At 34.4% G+C, this 22,251-nt stretch overlaps 1 protein-coding gene across 3 annotated transcripts in view; it reads left to right on the top strand.

The window, feature by feature from the left end:
* IPO11 (importin 11) overlaps positions 1–17,112 on the top strand; it is a 161,588-nt gene extending 144,476 nt beyond the window's left edge. Inside the window, exons 30-31 of one of the 3 annotated variants that reach the window (XM_036225230.1) lie at positions 12,457–12,513; positions 15,683–17,112. In XM_036225230.1, the coding sequence (XP_036081123.1) occupies positions 12,457–12,513; positions 15,683–15,847 (222 nt within the window). In that variant the 3' untranslated portion in view covers positions 15,848–17,112. The other 2 variants (XM_036225234.1, XM_036225231.1) reach the window with 2 other exon arrangements.
* The last annotated feature ends 5,139 nt before the right edge of the window (positions 17,113–22,251 follow it).

Raw genomic sequence — 22,251 nt, 5'->3', positions numbered from 1 at the left:
AGTAATCTTTAAAGTTCGTAGGTAGATAATAGGAAAAAAGCCAGCTATTCAGAAGCTAGTTTGCTAACAAGAAAATCAGGTAGATCTAAATTGTTTATTATAAACATTTTTATTGACATCTAATAAAACCATTATAAATAGGTAAAATTTGTTTTTGTTCCTTTGCCTCCTAGAAATCTTTAAAACATAATCCTTAAACTTTAATATTAAATAATAGTTTGAAAAATAGCGATTATAAAGTATTCTCATGTTGCAAAGAAAGCAATTGTACTGTTAAAGTATATCCATATCACTTATTTGCTGTCACTTACATGTTGGTTATCACATATATTTTCAGCCAATTCTGATTATCTTAAGGTCCAATTTATTAAAAATGGGTGCAAATCCTCAAACTCCTCCATTCTCTTAGACTCAAACTCCTCCATTCTCTTAGAAGCAGTTCTTTATTTAATCTTAGTCAGATACCAAATCATCCTGCATGCTGCAGTTACACAATTGCTTATTTTGACCTCACACAGTGGCAAGAGAGTAGCATCTTCAAAATAAACAATTTTTCCTTTGTATTCGTTCCACATACATTTTTGAATGCTAACCATATACAAAGCATTGATCTGTATAATCAGTATTTCCTTTGCAAGCATGTATATTTGCCGACAGAATCTATCTTCTGGTGCATGTTGATCACTAATACATACATTGTAAAAAATAAAATAAAATCAGTAGCATTAGCTTATTACAAAGAGCAGTTTCTTAAAATGAGAGGATTTACTTTTTTAAAAAAATATATATGTTTTGCTCAGATTCTACCTTCTTTAAGTTCTACTAACGAACTATTGTTATACTACTGTTAATAACATCCTTATCTTCATTTCCAGGTGATGCTGAAACATACAAAAGGCTATCATAGGACACATAACTTTACCTAAGGCTGGCTGTATAAAAATGAGTAAATATTTCAAGTTGTAGATTGAACATAACATTTCTTATAAGTGAGATCCTCAAAGTCAATGTTAAACTTACCCCAAATCTTAGAAATACACTGTTGCAGTGGGTAATTCAGCTCTTACAATGTGCAAAGTTGCAAGTGACATTAAAACAGTCTAAGAGGATAGGAAACAACAAATTAAAATAATCCAAACAAGGTTTAATAAAAACACAAATTGATAAGCAGGCATCCTCCTGAGATAGCAGTTCTTTCTGTGATAAAGTTAAAATGTTAATCAAAAAATAGTGTAAAATACAGAGGTCAAGATCTTTAACAGTGGGTTACATAATAATAATCAAAAGATACTGGAAAGAAAATTTTGTTGAAAATTCCTTTAGAATTAAAAAAGTGGTGGCTTCCGAGTTTTTGTTTTTAGTTTAGAATTCAGATCAATTGCTAGCTGACATCAGTACTGTTCTGAGTATTACAAATCAGGTAGCCTCATTGTTTCTTCATTATATACTGAAAGTGTTACTGAAACCCTTAATCAGGATTTGTTCAGTAACTTTGCCACTGTTCACTTAGAAATTTTGGCAGCTGACATTGACTCAATGTAAATAAAGCCTTCATATTTATAAATGAAGAATATGGCCTAGTTTGTAAGAATTTGATTTTCAGTAACTTAGGTTAACATCAGTGACCATTAGGTTATTTTCTGGCAGTTTTTCCTACTTTCATTCCTGCTGTTTTCTTCTGCTTTTTTTTCCCCCTCTCAATGAATTATCAGTAATTGTGTTTTTATAAGGAGCTTATCTTTTGAGAAAAGGGAAACTGAGCTTTTTCAAAGAATCGTTCTACATGAAGAAGTTTCTGTTTTGGAGAGATGTTTTTTAAATTACAAAGTAGCTTTCACTAGTTTAATAACCACAGAATTATTTTGTGATATGAAATACCCTTTTTCTCCAAGGTAGCCTTTACTAACATTATGATATATATCTTTCCAAACATTTTATTTATATACATAAACATTTACATGTAGCTCACAAATTAGAAATACTATATATTTTACTTTGATCCTTGATTCTTCTGAAATGTAGTAAATACATGAGCATATTTCCACGTATGTAAATTTAGGTTGCATTATTTCTCTTAACAGCTACATGTGACGACATTCCATTGAATGGGTCTCCATCACATTTCTCTCTTGAGCAGCAATTTTCAAAGCGTAGTCTACAGACACCTGGGGGTTCCCATAACCCTTTCAAAAGTATTAGTTCTTCATAATACTAAGATATTTTCTTGTTCATTGTGTGAATATTTGCAGAAGTGATGCAAAAACAATGTTTGGTCTCCATTGGTGGGGATAACTGCCGGCACTTTAGCAGCAGTAGGGACAATGGCAGCAAACTACTAGTGGTCATCATAGTCTTCACTACCAAAAGTCAGTTTGTTTTTAAAGCCAGTTTCATTTAAGTGTGTCCTTGATGAAGTAGAACAAATTATTAATTTTATTGTGTCCTCTCTTGAGTACGCATTTTAAAGATATTTTTTGTGTCAAGATCAGAATATTCTCTGTGACAATGGTTGTCTTGAGGAAAAGCACGTTAGTGATTGAGTTTTAAGATGAATTAACTGCCTTCATCATGTAACACCATTTGAACATGGAAGAACGGCTGACAGGTTATTCAGGCATGTGTATTTGGCATACATTTCCTCAAAAGCAAACCTGCCAGTTCAAGGAAAACAACGAACAATTTAAAACCCTGTGCCCAGTGGTGGTACATGAGTTAACCCATACCCTGGACAAGATGATAGTTAGAAAGCAGTAACTTATTGAATGTATTTTCTCTAGTTATGAGAGAAGCTGAGCATTTTAAAGATGTTTATAGCTCGTTTATATTCTTTGTTTGATGAATGCCTTTTTCATATATTTTCCTCCCATTTTTCTGTTAGAAATTTTATTTAGTTGTTTGTTTTTTGCTTTTAAATAAGAGCTTCGTGACATTGTATTTTCTAAGAATGACCATAATAATATCTCCCATTTCATGTGCTATTCTTACAAGATGACTTTGACACTCTTTCCCATTCAAAGGCTAGATCTATATTTCCTTTCCTTGAAGTTGGTCAGGGTCACTGATGCTTTATGACTTCCAAGTCTAGGTCATAATATATAGCTTCTACCTTGTACTCTAGGGACTCTTGTTCTTAGAACCCACCCACCATGCTGTAAGGAATCCAAGCATCTACAAGGAGACTGTAGGTCTTATTTTCCTTAGCTGGGGTCCTAAGTAACAGCCAGCAATAACCATTAGACACATGACTGAGTGACCATTGAGATGATTTCAGCCCCAAGATGGCTTAAGTCACCTCTAGCCTTCAAGTCATCTCAAATAAAGCTCACAGATCATGGAGCAGAGACGATTCATCCTCACTCTCCCCATATGAGTTTCAGATCCACAGAATCCAGTAACACTAAAAAATAGTTGTCATTTTATGCCACCTAGTTTTGGAATAGTTTGTTAGGCAGCAGTTAGTAACCTGAACAAGCGCTATAAATAAACCAGCCCTAATCTTTTATCTGTGTTTCCTTCAATTTGTTTGCTTGTTTAAAAACCTGTAACAAAATTAAATGTATTAGCTTGTTTCTGCAAGGGAGAATGCACACATTGGGGAATCAAAGAAGAATCTTACAGGGTTCAGGGAGCTGGAGTTACCGTAGAATGATGATCGTGTCAGGGATTGGTCAGAATTTGTAAACCAGTCAAGTTGCTGGGACAGTCATTGGCCTGTAGCAGATGAGTCTATGCAGTTACCATTGGGTCAGTTTGTCAGTTGCTTTGTCTAAGTGAGCTGTGTTTTGAGTGTGGGTTTAGATTGCTTGTCTTGCATATTATGATTTAGGATAGTTTTTCTGTTTTGTGAAGCCTTGTACAATTTTGCAATTTGTGATCTCTGCTTCAGTTCCTAGATATCACTTCACAGTTATCACAGTTATCTACTGTATACCTGTTTTTCTTCATCAAACTCCCTTTTGAAAGATGAATTGTTATCTTTTGAGGATGTGATTAGTCCAGATCTGTGCTCATCTTTGAGAGGTCGTATTGTGTATTGAGTTTTCAGTGGTAGTTGTTTTCATTTCTTTGTAAGCAAATTGTTTTAGACTTTTTTTCCTTTCCTTTTGTTGCATTTTTTTTTATATGCTTGAAATGGCTACCAACTCAAGAACATAATTTCTCATGTCGTTACAAGTTTAGTTATTTCATTTAAATTTTTAAATTCAATTGGAAATTTTTTGTTAAAGGAATGAAGTAGAATGTCAACTTTTTTTAATATAGCTACCCTCCGTCACAAAACTAATAAGTAGCCTGTCTCTTCTCTACTGTTTTGAAATGCTGCTTTTACCAGATACTATATTGCCAGATTTGCACAGATTTATTTCAGAACTCAAGGATGTAGTCTAGCGACCTGCCTATTTAATTACTATAGCCTAACAGTGTATTTTAATATTCATTAATGATGTTTTGAGGATATTCTACTTGAAAATTCTGCATTATATATTATTTTTAAATTAACTAGAAGACTTTATAAAAGAATTCTTAATAAAAGAATTCTTAAAAATCTCAGTCTAAAATGGGACTTATTGGAAAACAGCAAAAACAGTATTGTTTGAAAGTCAGAGGCACAAGACTTTGGCTATGTGATACTAAAAACTGCAGGTTTATTTTTCTTTTAGGATGTTTCATAGATCAGTCTAATAATACCTTGACTTCTGTTTTCGAGCATCACACTGAAAGCAGTTGCTTCTATGTGGTCTTAGCCTAACTGTATGGCATGAATAAAGACATAGCTTATATCAAAAGCTAAAGTGTCCTACCACGATTCAGAGTCAAATGAAGAAAATATGAGGAAGAATTAGATGCTAGTGGAAGAAAATATCTTAAATCCATAAGTCAGCAGTTCACAAAGCTATCTCCTGGAGGTTTGGGTTACCTCTGTTCAGGAAAGATCTGGCCTTGGTAATTGGGTGTTAACTGATTGCTTTGTCATTGGTTCTAAAACTCTACTTGTTCTCATTTCACTATGAATTTATCCCGTGAACAAAAAAACAAGCATGATTCTCAGAGATTGGTATAAGCTCACTTATGGTCTTATATTTCAGATGTATTACATGTATTATTATTGTAGTTACTCCATTTTTATGTGAACTAAATGTTTATAACCCTAATTCTCTGAAACTTAAATGTTTCCAACAATGAAAGGTAAATAGTGAGGCATATTTTGAAATGCTTGATTGTGTTGTTTTCCAAGTACTTGTCATACTATCACATCTTTGTTAATCACAATGCTGTTGTCTTTTGAGAGTTTTCCATTTGACTTATCCAGCTAATTTAGTAGCAGAGGCACTGCTGTGTTGTTGTTCCTTTGTTTTGTGCCAAGCTTGCCAACTAAAAGAAATACACAATGTAGTTTACATCATGTGTGAGATCATTTCAAATACTCCAGCAAATTTAGGTTAAACAGCCATAGAACAGTATTTCCTTTTTGGGAAATAGTAAATTAATGCAGGGCTTAAAATACTGATTTCCTTAACAATTTAGCTGTATCAGCAGATGGTTAGGATGGAAAGTTTTCCTTCTCCCATTCATTCCCATTATATTCTATCATTTTTATAAATTATTGATGGTTTACAATTTGATGAAATGATCATCAAAGTTCGTTTGAAATAGAGTGTTTGAAATAGATTGAGAGTGCTGACTGATTCATTATTAACCTTTCTTCCTGCTATAAATTCTCTCTCAGCATTTTCTATTTATAGCACCTAAACTTCTCAGTCCCTTACCTAATAGCTTGACCTTGTAGAACATTTTTTCAAGAAACTTGAGATTCTCATAAGATTTGCTCACTGATCTCACTTCTTGGGCCCACAGAGGCAACTGGAGCATTAAGGAGAGAGAAGGAAGCACGTATTTCCTATCGATGGCTCACACTTGTGATGCTCAGATTTCTCAGTCCCTTTAATAAGGTTAAAGCAGAAATAGCAGATGATATTCATAAAACTCAGATAGCTTATCCAAAGATGATATGTATATTGTAAATAGAAATCTTGTCTGATTTTTCTCACTGTTTCCCTTTATTCTCTATCACCTTGAAACTACATGTAACTGGATTAATGTGACACATATTTGGTTTTATAGTATATTCTCTCACAAAATGGACAAATGTGACTATGAGTAATATTTCTGAGAAGGAAGTAGAATCAGAGGCATTGCTGAATGGTAACACATTCAGATATATAGCAGGCTATTGTTTTCTAATTTAATAACATTAATAGCACATTCTTAAATATGCTGTTACACTATGTTATATGGTCATTTTACTTTGGTGATGATAAGATGAATAGGAGGACATCTTTCTGTTATTTACAAATTTAGTTATGTATTAACATTGATTTTTTTAATGTAGAGATAACTTCATTGCTGAAAACTGAGTGGAGATAGACCTTAATATACTGCTAAAATTGATTTATAGTAAAAATGCTTGAATAAAACATGTAAAAAGTCATTTCAAAAGTAAGCATAGTTTGGTAGGATTCTAAAAATGCACCTATGATCATAACATTTTATCGGCGCAAAATTTATCCTAGTTTTTATACATTTCCATTTTGTGATGTCATGTCATCCCCATGGCCTTCTCAGTAAGCAGATGCTAAGGTTAGTTTATGATAGTCTTGTGATCCTATATGTTTAGTTGCACCTAAGGTGATCTAGTGGATGTATGGTAACAAATCTAAATAACATAATCGGTAAACTTAACTTAGTAGCTGTAAATAAAAATTCTACTCTATAAATAGAACATACTTTTTTGTTAGATTGTACATTTTGTATATGTTCATGAAATACTTATAAAAACTGAGCATATTCTAGGCTTAGAGAGAAAACCTCTAATTTCTCAGAGTAGTTATAGTATAGGTCATATTCTCTGACTACAGTGAAGTAAAACTAGAAACTCAAGAAAGGTTGAGAGAAATATTGGATACGTAAAGTTTTTAAAAACAATATTTTAAAGAAGAAGTTAATAATTTTCAACTAGGTGACATACTACAGTGAGATTATTACATGTAAAACAATTGAATTTTTCATACCTTTAAGTAATTTTATTATTAAACAAGAAAGAATGAAAATAAATGAACTCAGAACTCATTTCAAGATATGAGAAAAAGAAAAAAGTCTACTTTAGGGAACCTTGAAGCCAATGCAGGGGTTCTGCCAGATGCTAGGTATGCCTGTTCTAGTAATGCATTCCGGAATGGGGAAATAACCACAGAATGGGCAACTGACTGAGCCCACAGTGAAATGGACCTGAGCTAAAACTTCAGTGCCCACCGGGCTTCCATAAGCTCCTATTCTGGTGGGCCAAAATCAGGGGTGAGGGAGTGAATATACAAAATTAGTGATAAGAACACATATAATCTAACTTGAGGGATTATACATGTAGTTCTTGGCTGATTAGTGGAAAATCTTGTCAAAATAGATGACTTTAATAAAACATAAATTACCAAAAAATAAAAATTAAAAAAACAACAACATAGGATTGGGTAGAAATACATTTATAACCATAGAAATATTTTAAATTGCCACCCCACTCCTCAAAAAACAAACCACCCCAACCCTCCCTCAGTAATGTTTCTTATTGTCTCATTTTATGAGTGGTTTTACTTGAATGTGCTATCAATTTTTAAAAATATATGTAGTTCAATGTATTTAATTTACCAATGACATCCTTTTGGCAGCAACTTATCTTCCTTCCACCCCTCCTTTTTTTCCTTTATCTTTTCCCTTTTTTCTTTCTTCTCTCCCTCCCTCCTTCCCTCTTTCTCTCCTTCCCTCCCTTCTTCCCTCCCTCCCTTCCTTCCTCCCATCCATCCATCCATCCTATCTAATTTTAAGGAACAGATACTTCTATGGTAGTTCAACTTATTCTAGAACCTGGAAATCTGTGGGATTTGTCAGGAAAAGAATAAAACAAAAAAGAAAATAGGAAATTTTTTATTTATAAAAATGTAAAAATATAAATTATCATTTTCAAATTTAATTCAGCATTAAATTCAGTATTTCTGGTAAAATGTCTTATTGAACTAGGATTAGGATAATATGCCTTTAACATAATTTTGAGTACAGTTATTTGAAACGAAGTACAAACATATCATTAGATTGTGAATGATCTAAATGCCAGAGAACATCATCTCTAAAACAGACCCCCTGGAATCAAAGCTTAATGTAATAGTTTATTTTTTACTCAGGAAAAGCACAAAAAGGAGAGGGTTAGGAGTGGATCTGTAATTCACACAACCCGTCAGAATGACCCAAATGTATTGAGATGCTGCCATATTTGCTTCTGTCTAGCTGCAAGATGCAGAGAAAGAATTGAGTAGGAGTAGTTTAAGAGTCAGTCTGGCTAATGACACATGTCCTTTCTGCTCACATTCCATTACTGGGAATTGTGGTCTATCTCCGTACCTAGGAAGAAGAATAAAAAAGGTTTGGTGGTAATTTGTCACATGGAGTGTCTGGCCAATGCGATGAGAAGAAAGATATTGCCAGAAGGCTTGTGAGCGAATACAAGTTTCAGTATTGGCAAAAACAAAACAAAACAAAACAGTCATTGCAGTTGGCCTTTGAACATTGTGGGAGTTAGGGGTGCTAACCCTTACTCAGTCAAAAACCCTTGTATAATTTTTGACTCCCCAAAAACTTTCATAATAGCCTACTATTGACCAGAAGCCTTACCAATAACATAAACAGTTAAGTAACATATTTTGTATGTTATATGTATGACGTACTATATTCTTATAATAAAGTAAGCTAGAGAAAAGAAAATATTAAGAAAATTGTAAGGAAGAGAAAAAACATTTTCCGTAATTAATTGAAAAAAATCCTCATGTGAGTGAACCTGCACAGTTCAACCCATTTTGTTCAGAGCTCGATTGTAGTCATTGAAATGATTATGTAGGCCAAAAAAGTCCAAAAAAATCAATAGGGCACCCACAAAGAAAGTTTAATAAGGTAACCAATTAAATGACAAATGTATAAATGTATCTTGCTGTTACATACTACGGTAAGCAGTTAAGAAAAGCAGAAAAAAATAAAGGTCCCTTACAGGGTGGTTTTATTTACCCTGTGGTTTGGAGACTTCTTCTACCCTTTGGAAGAAGTCTGGAATCACAAAACAAAATCAGAAGGGCATTAAACTTTGGATGGTGGAAGAGTCAGTTGGTGAAAAAAAAAAGATACTGACATTACCTAGTATACAAACAGTAAGCAAAAGGAACTTAAAAATGCCTAACTGAAGGTAAAGAAGAAAGGAAGGCCTGAAGAGTTTTAAAAATAGGTGATGGTAAATGGGAATTAAGTTTTTAGGGCTTAGAATTGCTACTGTAAGGGTTTTATTTTTTGTTTTGTTTTGTTTTTAAGTGTCATATGTCTTAGTCTACTACCTAATTCTAATGAATGTGAAAATATCTAGAGGTGTTTTGGGGGGTTCAGTTGAGATCTTAGTGCTCAAAACTGGTTTTTCCAAAATGTTCTATAGCTGTGTTGTATGTACATCAGATTCACTGGGGAAGCTTTTAAAAATCCTGGTGCCTGAAACCAGTTAAAGCAGAATCTCTAAAGTGGGACTTAGACATCAGCATTTATGAAAGTTCCTCAGATGTGCTGCTGCAGACACTGCTGGGGAATGGGGGCCCTGAATCCTTATAACAGCCTGGGGGTGGTGCCACAGTTTATTCTGTGGTGTTTGGCTGAAGTAGACCAATTATTGTCTAAAAGTTTTGTCTTGCTGTATGGTCCTTTTCCTGGTCCTTTGGCTAGAGAGCAGACTTTTAAAGAAGCTCTTTTGTTCTGTGCTCATTGGTGTTTCCAGGTTGCTGCCTTCTTCAGATGTAAATCAGGGATATATGAGGCAAGAAGAAAGCCAAGGCATTGAACATTGTATTGTTCCTTGGCTGCTGGAGTCTCCGATCAGTCTGTCTTCTTCCCTCTACCTTTTAGAGTAACCTTAAGTTTGTTTTATATATAATATCCAGGGTTTTTAGTTGTATGGTTGACCCTTGAATAAGAGTTTGAACTGTGCATGTCCACTTATATGCAGATTTTTTTCAATAAGCATATTGGAAAATGTTTTTGGAGATTTGTGACAATTTAAAAAAACTAGCAGAGGAACTACATAGCCTAGAAATACAAAAAAAAAAATTAAGAACAGTTAGATATGTCATGAATGCATAAAATATATGTAGATACTAATCTCTTTTATCATTAACTAATATAAAATATACTTGAATTTATTATAAAACATTAAAATTTATCAAAACAGTAACACAAGACTGTCATACATGGCACTACGTGCAGTTGAGAGAATTATAAACAAGCAAAGATGCAGTATTAAATCATAATCATAAAATTAACTAGTACATACTGTACCACTATAATAATTTTGTAGCCACCTCCTGTTGCTGTTGTGATCTCACGTGTTGGGAATATCCACTTAAAATGCTATGTGGTCCTAGTTATCTCCATGTGATCAGTTTGTCTCTAGTAAATTACACATCTCAGTAAAAAGTGATCTCTTGAAGTTTTCACATATTTTTCATCATGTTTAGTTAAATACTGTACCTTGAATAACATCACAGGACCCATAGGAAGTACCACTAGTGATGCTGGAAATGCTTCCAAGAAGCAGAGGAAAGTTACAACATTACAAGAAAAAGTTGAATTGGTTAGTAAGTACGACAAATTGATGCCTGCAGCTGCAGTTGCCTGCCATGTCAACATAAATGAACCCAGCGTAAGGACTACCGTAAAAAAGAAAAGGAAATTTGTGAAGCCATTGCCTCAGCAATGCCAGCAGGAGCAAAAACCTTGCACTTTTTGCGAAATACCATTTTGTCTCTTACTGAAAGTGCAGCTTTTATGTGGGTGCAGGATTGCTATAAGAAAGGCATTCTTACAGACTCTTATCTAATATGATTCAAGAAAAAGCGAAGTCATTCTATAACAACTTAAAGCAAAAAGAAGGTGAAAGATCTAAAACTAGCGGTTTTAATGCCAGCGAAGGATGCTTTGATGATTTTGCAAAAAGGTTTGGCTTAAGAAATGTCAAGACAACGGAAGAAGCTTCCACTGAGCAAGGGGCAGCAGATGAGTTCCAGACATTACTAAAAACCAGATGTTACTAAGAAAATCACTGAGGAGAAAGTAAATCTCCCTGAGTAGGTTTTCAATGCAGATAAAAGTGACCTATTCTGTAAAAAAAAAAAAAAAAGTGCTACAAAGGACATTTATTAGTAAAGGAGAGATGGGAGTACCAGGATTTAAGGCTAACTCTACTGGTTCGTGCAAACCTCAGATTTATGATTAGGACTGCTCTTAACTTTAAAGCTGCTAAATTCTGAGCCTTAAAGGGAAAAGATAAACACCAACTGTGAATCTTTTAGTTGTACAACAGGAAGGCTTGGACAACAACAAGAACACTTTTTCTAGATTGATTCCATTGAATCTTTGTCCTTAAAGTCAGGAATTGCATTGCCAGTAATGCAATTACTGTCTTTTAAAGTTCTTTTGATACTGAACAATGCCCGTGGCCACCTAGAACCCCATGAGTTCACTACCAAAGTCATCGGAGTGGTTTATTTGCCCCCACACACAACATCTCTAATTCAGCCTCTAGATTAGGGCATGAGGACCTTTAATGAACTTTAGACACGGTACTCTATGAAAAGGATTGTCAGCACTGTGGAAGAGAACTCCCAGAGAGAGAGAACATCGTGAAAATCTGGAAGCATTATACCATCAAAGGTGACATTGTTGTTATAGAAAAAGCTGTGAAAGCCATTAAGCCTGAAACAATAAATTCCTGCTGGAAAACACTGTATCCAGATGTTGTGCATGACTTCACAGTATTTACAATAGAACCAATCAAGGAAATTCTGAATGAGATTGTGGATATAACAACAGAAGAGGAGTGAAGGTTTTCAGGATATGGATCTTGTAGAAATTCAAGAGCTAATAGACACCGCACCAGAGGAATTAACAGAAGACTAATTGATGGAGATGAGTACTACCAAACCAGTAGCAAACAATGAGGAAGGAGATGTAGAACAAGCAGTGTCAGAGAACAGATTGACATTAGACAATCTGGCAGAAGTGTTATGATTATTCAAGACTCCTTCTGACTTCTTTTACAACATGGACCCCTCTATAATCCAAGCACTGAAACTAAAGCAAATGGTGGAAGAAAGATTGGTACTATATAGAAACATTTTTAGAGAAATGAAAAAGCAAAAAAGGATGACGATCTTTATGACGATCCACTATCACTTAATGAGTAGTAAATAAACATGCTATACAGTTAATAAACTTATCTGTACTGTATGTGTGTCTTCATGTGAAAATCTAATAACTGTACAGAACTATATGAGATGTTTTTGTGTCATCATCATCATCATCATCACTTCCTAACAATTTGTCATGTAGAACATCATGTGCAAGACTTGTATGGAAGTGGATAGCCTGTCCTTACATAGGCATAAGGTGAGTGATATTTGTTATAAAATTAATATGTTAGTTTTCTTATTGTTTTATAACTTTGCTTTCAAAGAATTACATTACTGTTCAGTATGCCTCTCTTGGAATTGTAGAAACTGTGCCTATTATCACAGGTAAGTAGTTTTTTAGAAAAAATGTAATAATGTTTCCAGTGCTATATTATGAATGTGACTATAAATTAATGCCATTGTATATTGCAATATATTTTTTCCAAGAGCAGTTTTAATTATAATTTACTTACTACATTAAAAACATCCATTTTTATGGATGCCATAAAAATTTTATAGTGATTTATTCATTAATATACAGGCTATGCTGCTGTGAAGCAATTGTATTGATTACACTAGGTTACTATAAATCAATCATATTGCTTCTTTGTTATCAATGTGTGAGTTGTTATACCTGTAAATAAATATAAATTTCTTTTTCACATTATCTTTTCATTTTTGATGTCTGCTAGTAATACATATAGTGTCTACAATGTTTTGTATTATATAAGATAATATTGATGTACATACTAACAGATAGATGATTCATCTTATAAACAGATGAAGTATACTTACGATATTGATAAATCCAGTACAGTACTGTAAATGTATTTTCCTTATGGTTTTGTAAGAATACAGTATATAATACATATAATGTGCAAAATATGTGTTCATCAGTAGTTTGTTATCAGTAAGACTTTCGGACCACAGTAAGCTGTGAATAGTTAAGTTTGGGGGAGTCAAAAGTTATATGCAGATTTTCAGCTGCACAAGGGTGGCAACCACGTCAACCTTTGCAGTATATTTTTTCCAGTAGCAGCAGATTTATCTTAATTATTATTTATTTATTACATTAAAAACATTATTTTCTCAGGAATGTACTCCCCAGTAAACATGCTAGGCATTCTGTATTTTTTCATATTAAAGCAGATAACTATGTGTATAATGTTAGGTGGGAATTATTTGTATAAAATAGTTTTGAAAATGCTTTTAGTGACTTCAGTGTTTCCTAATTCTAGTGACTATAGACACTTTTACATTCATAGAAATGATATCTGGATTTTTAGTCAATGTGTAGCAATAATTCTCTAGAGAAACATTTAGTCAGTCTTATTTCATATGGTATTCAAAAGAAAGTTAATAGCTATGATTAATGAATGTCTACCCCAAGCCAAAATAGACATTTATTTGCTAACATATAGGGGTTTTTTTAACTAAAAAAAAAAAAGTATTTTTTAATCTCTCTTAATGTGCAGAATTAGAGATTCTATATGTCCTTTCCCTTCCTTCTCCCTTCCACAATCCTGCTTCTAAAAGAGATTAATGCTTTTAATCTTTGCATGTCTGATCAATACACTTTAAAAATATTGTACTGATGTATTGTTATGCCATACCTTGTGGGTTTAGTATATTTTTTAAATTAATCTGTTGAAAATTAAAGAGTGGAGATGTGATATTAACTTTAATATATATATATATATATATATATATATATATAACAGCTTTTGAACTACACTCTTAATTTTCATTTCAGTAGTTGGAATGACTTGTTGGACATCGATTTCGAGCTCAGCTGCTTTTTATTTATTTTGTACCAGATAGTTTTAGTTACAGATAATTCCTGCTATTTCAACAAAGTGTACACTTTCTTTAGTAAAAGGTCAATTTCTTGATAATTAACATAATACAGAATATTACTGCATGTTACTTAAAAAAGTAGATATTTTTAAATGTTAATCTTAAATTTTGTGGAATGATATCTTTAGGTTTGTGAACACAGGGCTTCCTATCTGCATTTCTTGGTATTATTCTTCCTATCCGTCTTCCAAGGAAATGAGTATTGAAATTACTTTGCCTTGGATGTATCCTGTAACTCAGGAATGGTCACTTAATTTCAAATTCGTGCTGTCTATGTCTCTTCCTCTCAGTTACATTTGTCATTTGTAGTCATTATTTAAAATCTGTTTACGTTGCTCAAACAGCAGATGTGATTCAATCATTTCATCTACCTAGTAGAATATAACTAACTATCAGTAAGGAAAAAGAATTTCTGTGCAGTCATATGGAAGACAAAAACACATGCATTTACCTAAAACCTTGCAGATGTTCAGCTTTATTGACGAGAGAATTGCACGGCTTAAAGCAGTGGCACTACTTTTCAATTCTCCAGTTATGAAGAACTTAATGATAGTACCAGTAGTAACAATACCACAAACTGAAAACTCATACCTTTTAAAATTGGTACAAACTATAATCATAAAATTGTTTATGCTCTGTAATCTAGTAATCCTTCTGAGATAGAGACAGATTTCCTAAGGAAATAATATGAAATATAGAAGGAAGTCTGTATATGTAGTAACATGACCAGTGTTTGTGGTAGATTATTCAGTAAAACATAGTTAAGATTGTATTTAAACTATAGCATAATTACCTCAACATGCCTATAACAAAAAATATCATGACATAGGTTTAGCATTCTTAAAATGTGTTAGAATAGAATTTTTTTTTTGTTATAATATAAATGCAAAGAGCAGTAGTGATTATGTGCTTACGTACATGTGTGTACGTGCATACCACAAGAACAGAAAGGACAAGAGACCAGAGTTTATCTGTAGGGAGTGGAATGATGGACTATTTTTAATTTAATTGTGTTTCTTTTGTTTTCCAAATATCCCAATGAGGGAGGAAAAGTATGTTAAGTTTTTATATTTGTTAAATTTCTCTTTTAATTCAGAAGCATATACATCAATGCAAATGCATCACAATTCAGGACAGGGCTTGTTTTGAGGGCCTGCTGAGCTGCTACAGTAGAGAGCCTGATTAGGAATCCTGGACAATTGTGTTTAAATGCTCATCGGTCTATTCTGTTCCTTTTAGGACACTTTCTAACTCATTTTGATTCTTTACGAGGATGAACTCTCAGCTCTTGAGAAATTGGGCTAATCAAACAGTTTATTCGCAGAGGCCTCAGAGAACTGAGGTTAGACTAATTGAATGACATTTTCTTTGACAAACTTTACCAGAATGAGGCTGTTTTAAGAGTCCCTGGTAAGAAGGGAGGCAGAAGCAGTTGTGTTGCTATAGAAGAGATTACAAAGAATTGTAGTCACAAAGGAGAGGGACTCGTTTTTGCCTCTGACAGAGTATGTCCTCTCTCTGTCCCACAGTTGGCCCTGAAGGACCCAGTGCACACAGTGTCGCTGCAGCAGTTCATCTATGAGAAGCTCAAAGCACAGCAGGAGCTACTGGGAGAGCAAGGCTTCCAGTCTCTCATGGAAACGGTAGACACAGAGATCGTCACCCAGCTACAGGAGTTTTTACACGGCTTCTGAGAGCACATGACATGTGGCTGCTCCGTTTTTGAAACAAGCCAAGGAAGCCAGCCTGCCGTCTGGGAGTGAGAGCCTGCTGAGACGATGAAGAAATCCCTTGTGTATGAAAATAAAGATGTGAAGACCATACAATTTTTTACTACAAAATTTAGTGAATAAATGTAAATCCCACATACATAAAATCACAAACCTATTCCTCAAAAAGAATTTAATTTTATATTTATGAGGGGCCCTGTGTTTACTGTAGAGAATTGATGGCAATAGCTGCTTAGTTTCCTGTTAAGAGAAGAAACTGTTTGATTACCTTTTAATCATGTGCTCTTAACATTTGAGAAGATGAAGGTTAATGTCTGAGATGGTTTTCTGCAACCAAAATTAGTTAAATTTGGTTGCCTTATCCCATTTTTAAGCTAATGAAACTACTAGTTCAAAAAATGACAAAGCTGTGTCAGATGGAATTAAAGAAATTTGTGCGCCAAACAAAACTATATAAATACAAATACACATTACTGAGATTACTTTGGAAGGAAGTTGCTTTCATCTGACAAAGGAAAACGTGTTTTATCAGACAGATGTTTTTATTTTCATTCTAGCAATTTGATACGGGAATTAGTAAAGGGATTTTTTTTCTCATTTTATTTTAAGTAATTACATTTAGACTTTACATGCACATCGTAAGGCCCGTAGATGTGAACCTGTGGTAGTGCAGTACCAGGTGGAAGGCCTCTGGTGGTCATCATTTGGTCCTAGTTCCTCTGTTACTCCGAAGGCCAGGAGCCCTGGGAACACCAAGAAGACCCAGGCAACCCACAGATACCACCCTTCCCCCCCATGCTGTGATGTGGTTCTGAAAGGATGTTTTACACCCATTTCAGGCTCCTCAGTTCAGAGGTGCATCAGGGCTCGATGATATGGGTACACCTTGGAGGACTCGGGAGCAGTCCCCAGGGTACCAACTGATGTGACAAGTCTTCCTTTCTTATTCAGCATGCAGTACCAAAAAAGGGGGAAAAGGAGAAAATAAAGCCTTATTTTGTTTCACTGGCCATTTATTAAAAGGAACCTTTAAAGCATTTTTAAGGAAATACTCAAAAGCAGGGTTGGAAAATATCTGATTTTTCTATAGAAAGTTGGGTACAGTATGTAACTGCAGGAAACCCACTGCCCCTTTGTAAGCTGTGGAACCCAAAATGTATGGAAATATTGGATGTTTTCAGCAAGGGAAAGATAATATGGTCCAAATTAAATTTTCCAAAGATACCTTACCTTTGATTTGTCCGAGTCTTTTTTTTTTTTTTTTTTTGCCTCACAAAAAAACGAGTTCATAAAAATTGCATGATGAATTTTAAAGAGAAGTTTTCTTTCCTACCCTGGTGTTAGTGCTGTACTAGCAGGTGGTAGTGCTGCATGTAGCAAATCCTAGTTCCCCCTTTAATTTCTCTCTTCATTTAAAGATTAAACGCTTCTTTATTATATTTCTTTATCATTATTACTTAATTCTCAAGACTGATCTAAGAAGAATTTCTTTTTGTTGACTTAGTTATTTTCATTTGAGGCACTATTCCCATTAGTGTTATCAGAAATTCTCAAACAAGCTCCAGTTTTTCAGTTGTAGTAAAGCACTCATCTTTCTGGTTCCTGAAAGATTTCATTATAGTGTTATAACAAATATTACTAAAATAGCTACTTTGCAAAAAAAGTAAACTTATCTCCGAAAGCATTTGGTTCATTCTTTTTAACTCTTAAGTTAAAATGGCCTTTGTAAATAGCTCAAGAAAAAAGAATTAGTTTATCTTGAATTTTGAAGTGCTCAGTTAAGACATAAAATGTAATTATTGATACACAGAATTCTGTTTATTAATGCAGCCTTATAGCAACCATATTAAGTTTTGGGCAAACAACTCAGGCCTCTGGTTGATCTGTGGTTCCTAATATAAGGTAATGGTCCTTTCTGTTCCATAATATCCTCTTTTTCCGCTTTTTTTTTTTTTTTTTATTCCTGAGAGTTCTCCCACCCTCTGACAAAGGGGCTAACAATAACATTGTAAAGTTTTTATTATGAATGGTTCCTCCTACCTCTCTTACCAGCCGTAATAGAGAAGCCACACCAGTACATGTTAAAATACTCATGTTAGTTTCCCTTTGAAAATCTTCACCTTATATCTTTATTTTACCTATTCCTTTATTCAACTAGTATTTGTTGAGTTCCTGTTTTGAAATGCCATCGCGCTAGGCTAATTTCTTGGGTTAGAACCGGGTACTTGCCTCACGAAACTTCACAACTCAATGGGGACACACACTCGCCAACATGACGTAAGAAAATAGTAATTCTAAAGGAAGGGTGTGTTCAGGAGTAGCACAGGAAGGAGACTGAGGAAAAAGGAGAAGGATGCTGGCACTGTATGATTTGATACTCATTTAAAAACCGTTCTCACACAGCATATTTTGGTAAGGTTCTTTAAAAGTAAATGGCACTGTACTGGAATTGGGCAGCTTCCTGACTCCAGACTCAGAACTGTTTGAAGTTACCCTGTCACACAAAAACAGCTCTTTAGCCTCACACCTAACTCCTAATTCCATCAATCAAAACAAAAGGCCCATCTGCTGAAGGTAGTGGTCTTCTCTTCTACAAACCTTTTACATCTCAAGTGAGTAGAAATTTAAGTCACTGGAGAAAGCTGATGAAAGGAAGAAGAGATGCTTGTCATAAGAAAAGTATTTTCTTCCCCTGACCTTAGAAAAATCTACAGGAGTGTCGAAAGAATAGTATAGCAAACACTGGTGTAGTCTTCCTTTGGATTCACTAAATTTTTTTATTTTGCTACATTTATTTCTCCATGCATATGTATACATACATGTGCATAGATAGTATATGCACTTAGTTTAGTTGAATCATTTGAAAATAGGTTACGCACCCTCCACCCCACCCCACCCTGCTTCAGCATACCTCTAAGAATGGCATTTCTCTATATATCCACTAATATCATTATGTAAGAAAATTACTAGTAATGCAATAATATCTGATAAACATTTTGTATTCTAATTTTTCCAAATGCCCCAAAGATGTCTTTTATGTGATACTCATTTGTTGTACAATCCAGAATCCGTTGAATGTTTATACATTGCATTTGGCTGTTTAGTTTTAAATCGAGAATAGTCCTTTTTTCATGTATTGGCTTTTTTAAAGAGCCCAAGACAGTTGTCTTATAGAATATCCATTATTGTAGAGTGTTCTGATTGTTTCCTCATGACTGGAATCAGGTTAACATATTTGGCAAGAAGATTCCAATCTCTTAGGAGATTCCATCTCATAAGAGGCACATAATGTTAGGCCATCTCTGTCGATGATGCTACAGTGGTTAAGGTGGTGATCACCAGGTCTCTCCATTATAAGTTTTCTCTAAGTTCAAAAGGATCCTTATAGTCCTGGAAATTTCCAGTACTGTTTTTGCTTCATTTTGTTTACTTTAGCCCTCTTAACTATTACTAGCTTCCCTTTCATTTAGAAAGAGTTTGTGATTTAACCTACAAAAGTCGTGTGACTGAGCAATGAAATAGATATATTGAACCTGGCACGGGTTTCATTGACCTAAAATCTCTGAAGCTCTGTTAGCCAAGAGTCATCTACTCTTTCCTTCTCTCTCCCTCCGCTTCCCCCTCCTTGTTTAAGAGGCATGTAGATCATTGCAAATGCCAGAATTACCTGAACTCACCATTAAAAATGAAGACAAGTGCTGCCTTTCTCAATTCATTACCAAAACACTTTTTTTTTTTATTTGTAAACTGTTGGCAAAGAGGCAAATATATAGTAATACTTTTTTTTTTTTGAACTTTAGAAATACTTTATCATATTTGGGCTGAGCTTAAAAGGCAGAAACATCCCTGACTTTAGAGTATTTTCATGTGGCTTAGAATGAGAAGCAGTACTTTATCAGCTGGAAAAATGAGAAAAAAGGAAATGATAATTTCCTTAAACATAAAGCTTTGATCTTTCTGTCTCCGTTGGACTGTGACATCTGGGACAGCAGTTTAAAGTCACCTTTTTCCTCTTAAAAAACCAACAACTGCATTCCGTCCCAAACACATCCAAATTACACAGAATCTGGTATCCCATGAAGTGGTGTAAACAAATCCATCTGACTGTAGAACTTGAACTTTTCTCACAATCCCATGCCATTGTCTGAAGTTGAGCTTTAGAGCTCTTGGAATGAAATACCCTAATTACCTGAAAAGGGGTCATCTCGCTCCTGGTCTGAATTTCTTCATTTTTACTTCTGGGCAGTTGAACTCCTGGTTTGAGGGACTCCTAATTGCCTGAAACACTTGGATAAAATTTAAAATTGAGAGTTATTGACTACACATTCTCTTGGATTGTTTCGTAATTACTCTAATAAGTAAAGACTCTCCTATTAGCAAAAGATCTTTAACAAACAAGATTTGCTCCTCATTCTAGCTAATGCCTGCACCCCGACTCATCTAGGCCTGTTGGAATGTATTTAGCGAAGTGTGCTTTGAAGAACTGTCTAATTCTGGAAGGAAAGTATTGATGTCTGGTCCGGTCCTTCTCTCCTCCAGAGTGAAACATTGATTTCCATGCCACTTTTATTTCCCAGTAGGGCAAAAATAGAATGCAAGTAACTATTAGGTATGAGCCCCATGAGGCTTAAAGCATTTATATCTGTCTGCCACAAAGATGGCCTTAAAGTTGGAAATCGACCTTATGAGTAGAACTCTGCTTGTTGGGGATTTTTATTGCAAGGGATTAAAGTAGCAAAGTCTGAAGATGAGGCTGAGTGTTTTTCCAGTAGCTTTAACCTGAAGCAAGATGTGTATCTCATTTCAGAAGGGGCAGGCCATTTCCACAGTGCTCTCTGGGCTAGCCCCAATGTGACTTTTTTTTTTTTTTTTTTTAACAAACACTGCAACTTAAGCGATAAAGAGCAAAACTTTTTGACAGGGAAGTCATAACTCATAAATGTGTACACTGAGTTCAGAAGTGTATTGACAGCGAGCAAAGGAAGGAACGTCTATTGACGGATCTGGAGGTAATCACAAACTAATTATGAGCTCTTTAGGCAAGGAGGCAGCTCGGTTTATTTCTATTCTGGACTGAAAGGCACATGTCTTGTGCTGTCTCTGACAGTGAAATCAATACTGTGAAATGGCCTTTTCCTTTCAGCCTCGTATGTTTTTTACTACAGCACAATGCATTGAGAACAGCTGAACCAGGTGAGCAAATCCAATATTTTATTATACTTACTAGATCAACCTGCTAAAATGCAACTCAGCATAGAAATATGGAAATGCAAATTTACTCAAGTAATAGAAAAAGGCTTTTTATACCTTTCAAAAGACTCTTCCTCATAGATATTCTTGAAGAAGTAGCCTTTTTATTTAACATTTTAATTTTTTAGTCAGAGAATTTCAGAGCAGGAAGGGAATCAGAGAGAGAGAGAGAGAGAGAGATCTATTCTAACCATACCTTTTCACAGATGAGGAGATGGGCCTGAAAAGGTGAGACCTACAGCCTTTGGTCTCTGGCACCTCCTCCAGTGTACTTTATATATATATACATATATATATATGAATGTATATATGTATGTATGTATGTATGTATGTATGTATATGTATATATAAATGTTAATGGTTGCCTAGGTTTACAGTATATTTTAAACTAAGGCCACCTTCAAATAACACTATTCTCCAAGTGTAGTGAACAGTATTCCCCATTCCTCCTTCCCATCCCTTAAGATGTCGCTGTCACTCATTTACCCATATGCTGTTATCACCTAATACACTGTTACTATTATTTTAAACCGTTACTTTTTAGATCACAGATTTGATTTTATCTTCATTTATTTCTTCTCCAACACTCGTCCTTTCTGTACTTAGATATAAATTTCTGACCTATGTAATTTTCCTTTTAATATTTCTTTGCAGGGCAGGTTTTCTGGCTATGAATTCTCTCAGTTTATAATTGTCTGAGAAAGTCTGTCTTTCACTTTTGAAGGATATTTTTGCAGGATTCAGGATTCTGGGTTGGTAGTATTTCTTCTTTCAATGCCTTAAATCTTTTACTCACTATCTTCTTGCTTCTTTGGTTTCTGAAGAGAAGTCCACTATTATTCTTGTTCTTGTTCCTCTAGAGTAAAAGGTTTTTTCCTTCCACTTCTGACTTCTTTCAAGATATTTCTCTTTGTCTTTGGATTTCTGCAAGCTGACTTATGATATGCTTAGGTTTCATGTTTTTGCTTTATTTCTGTATGGTTTTCTTGATTTCTAGCATTTACTTTTGCTTCTTTTTCAGAATTTACATTCTCTAAGTTACCTATCTGTTCTTTCACGTTGTCTACTTTTTCCATTAGAGCCCTTGACATTAATGTTAATCATTTTAAATTCCCTAT

Source organism: Rousettus aegyptiacus, unplaced genomic scaffold (genome assembly GCF_014176215.1).
Source record: "Rousettus aegyptiacus isolate mRouAeg1 unplaced genomic scaffold, mRouAeg1.p scaffold_m13_p_8, whole genome shotgun sequence".
In the NCBI taxonomy this organism is placed as follows: Eukaryota; Metazoa; Chordata; class Mammalia; order Chiroptera; family Pteropodidae; genus Rousettus; species Rousettus aegyptiacus.
The sequence above is the reverse complement of the archived record's forward strand: the minus strand, read 5'-3'. Positions and strand labels throughout refer to the sequence as shown.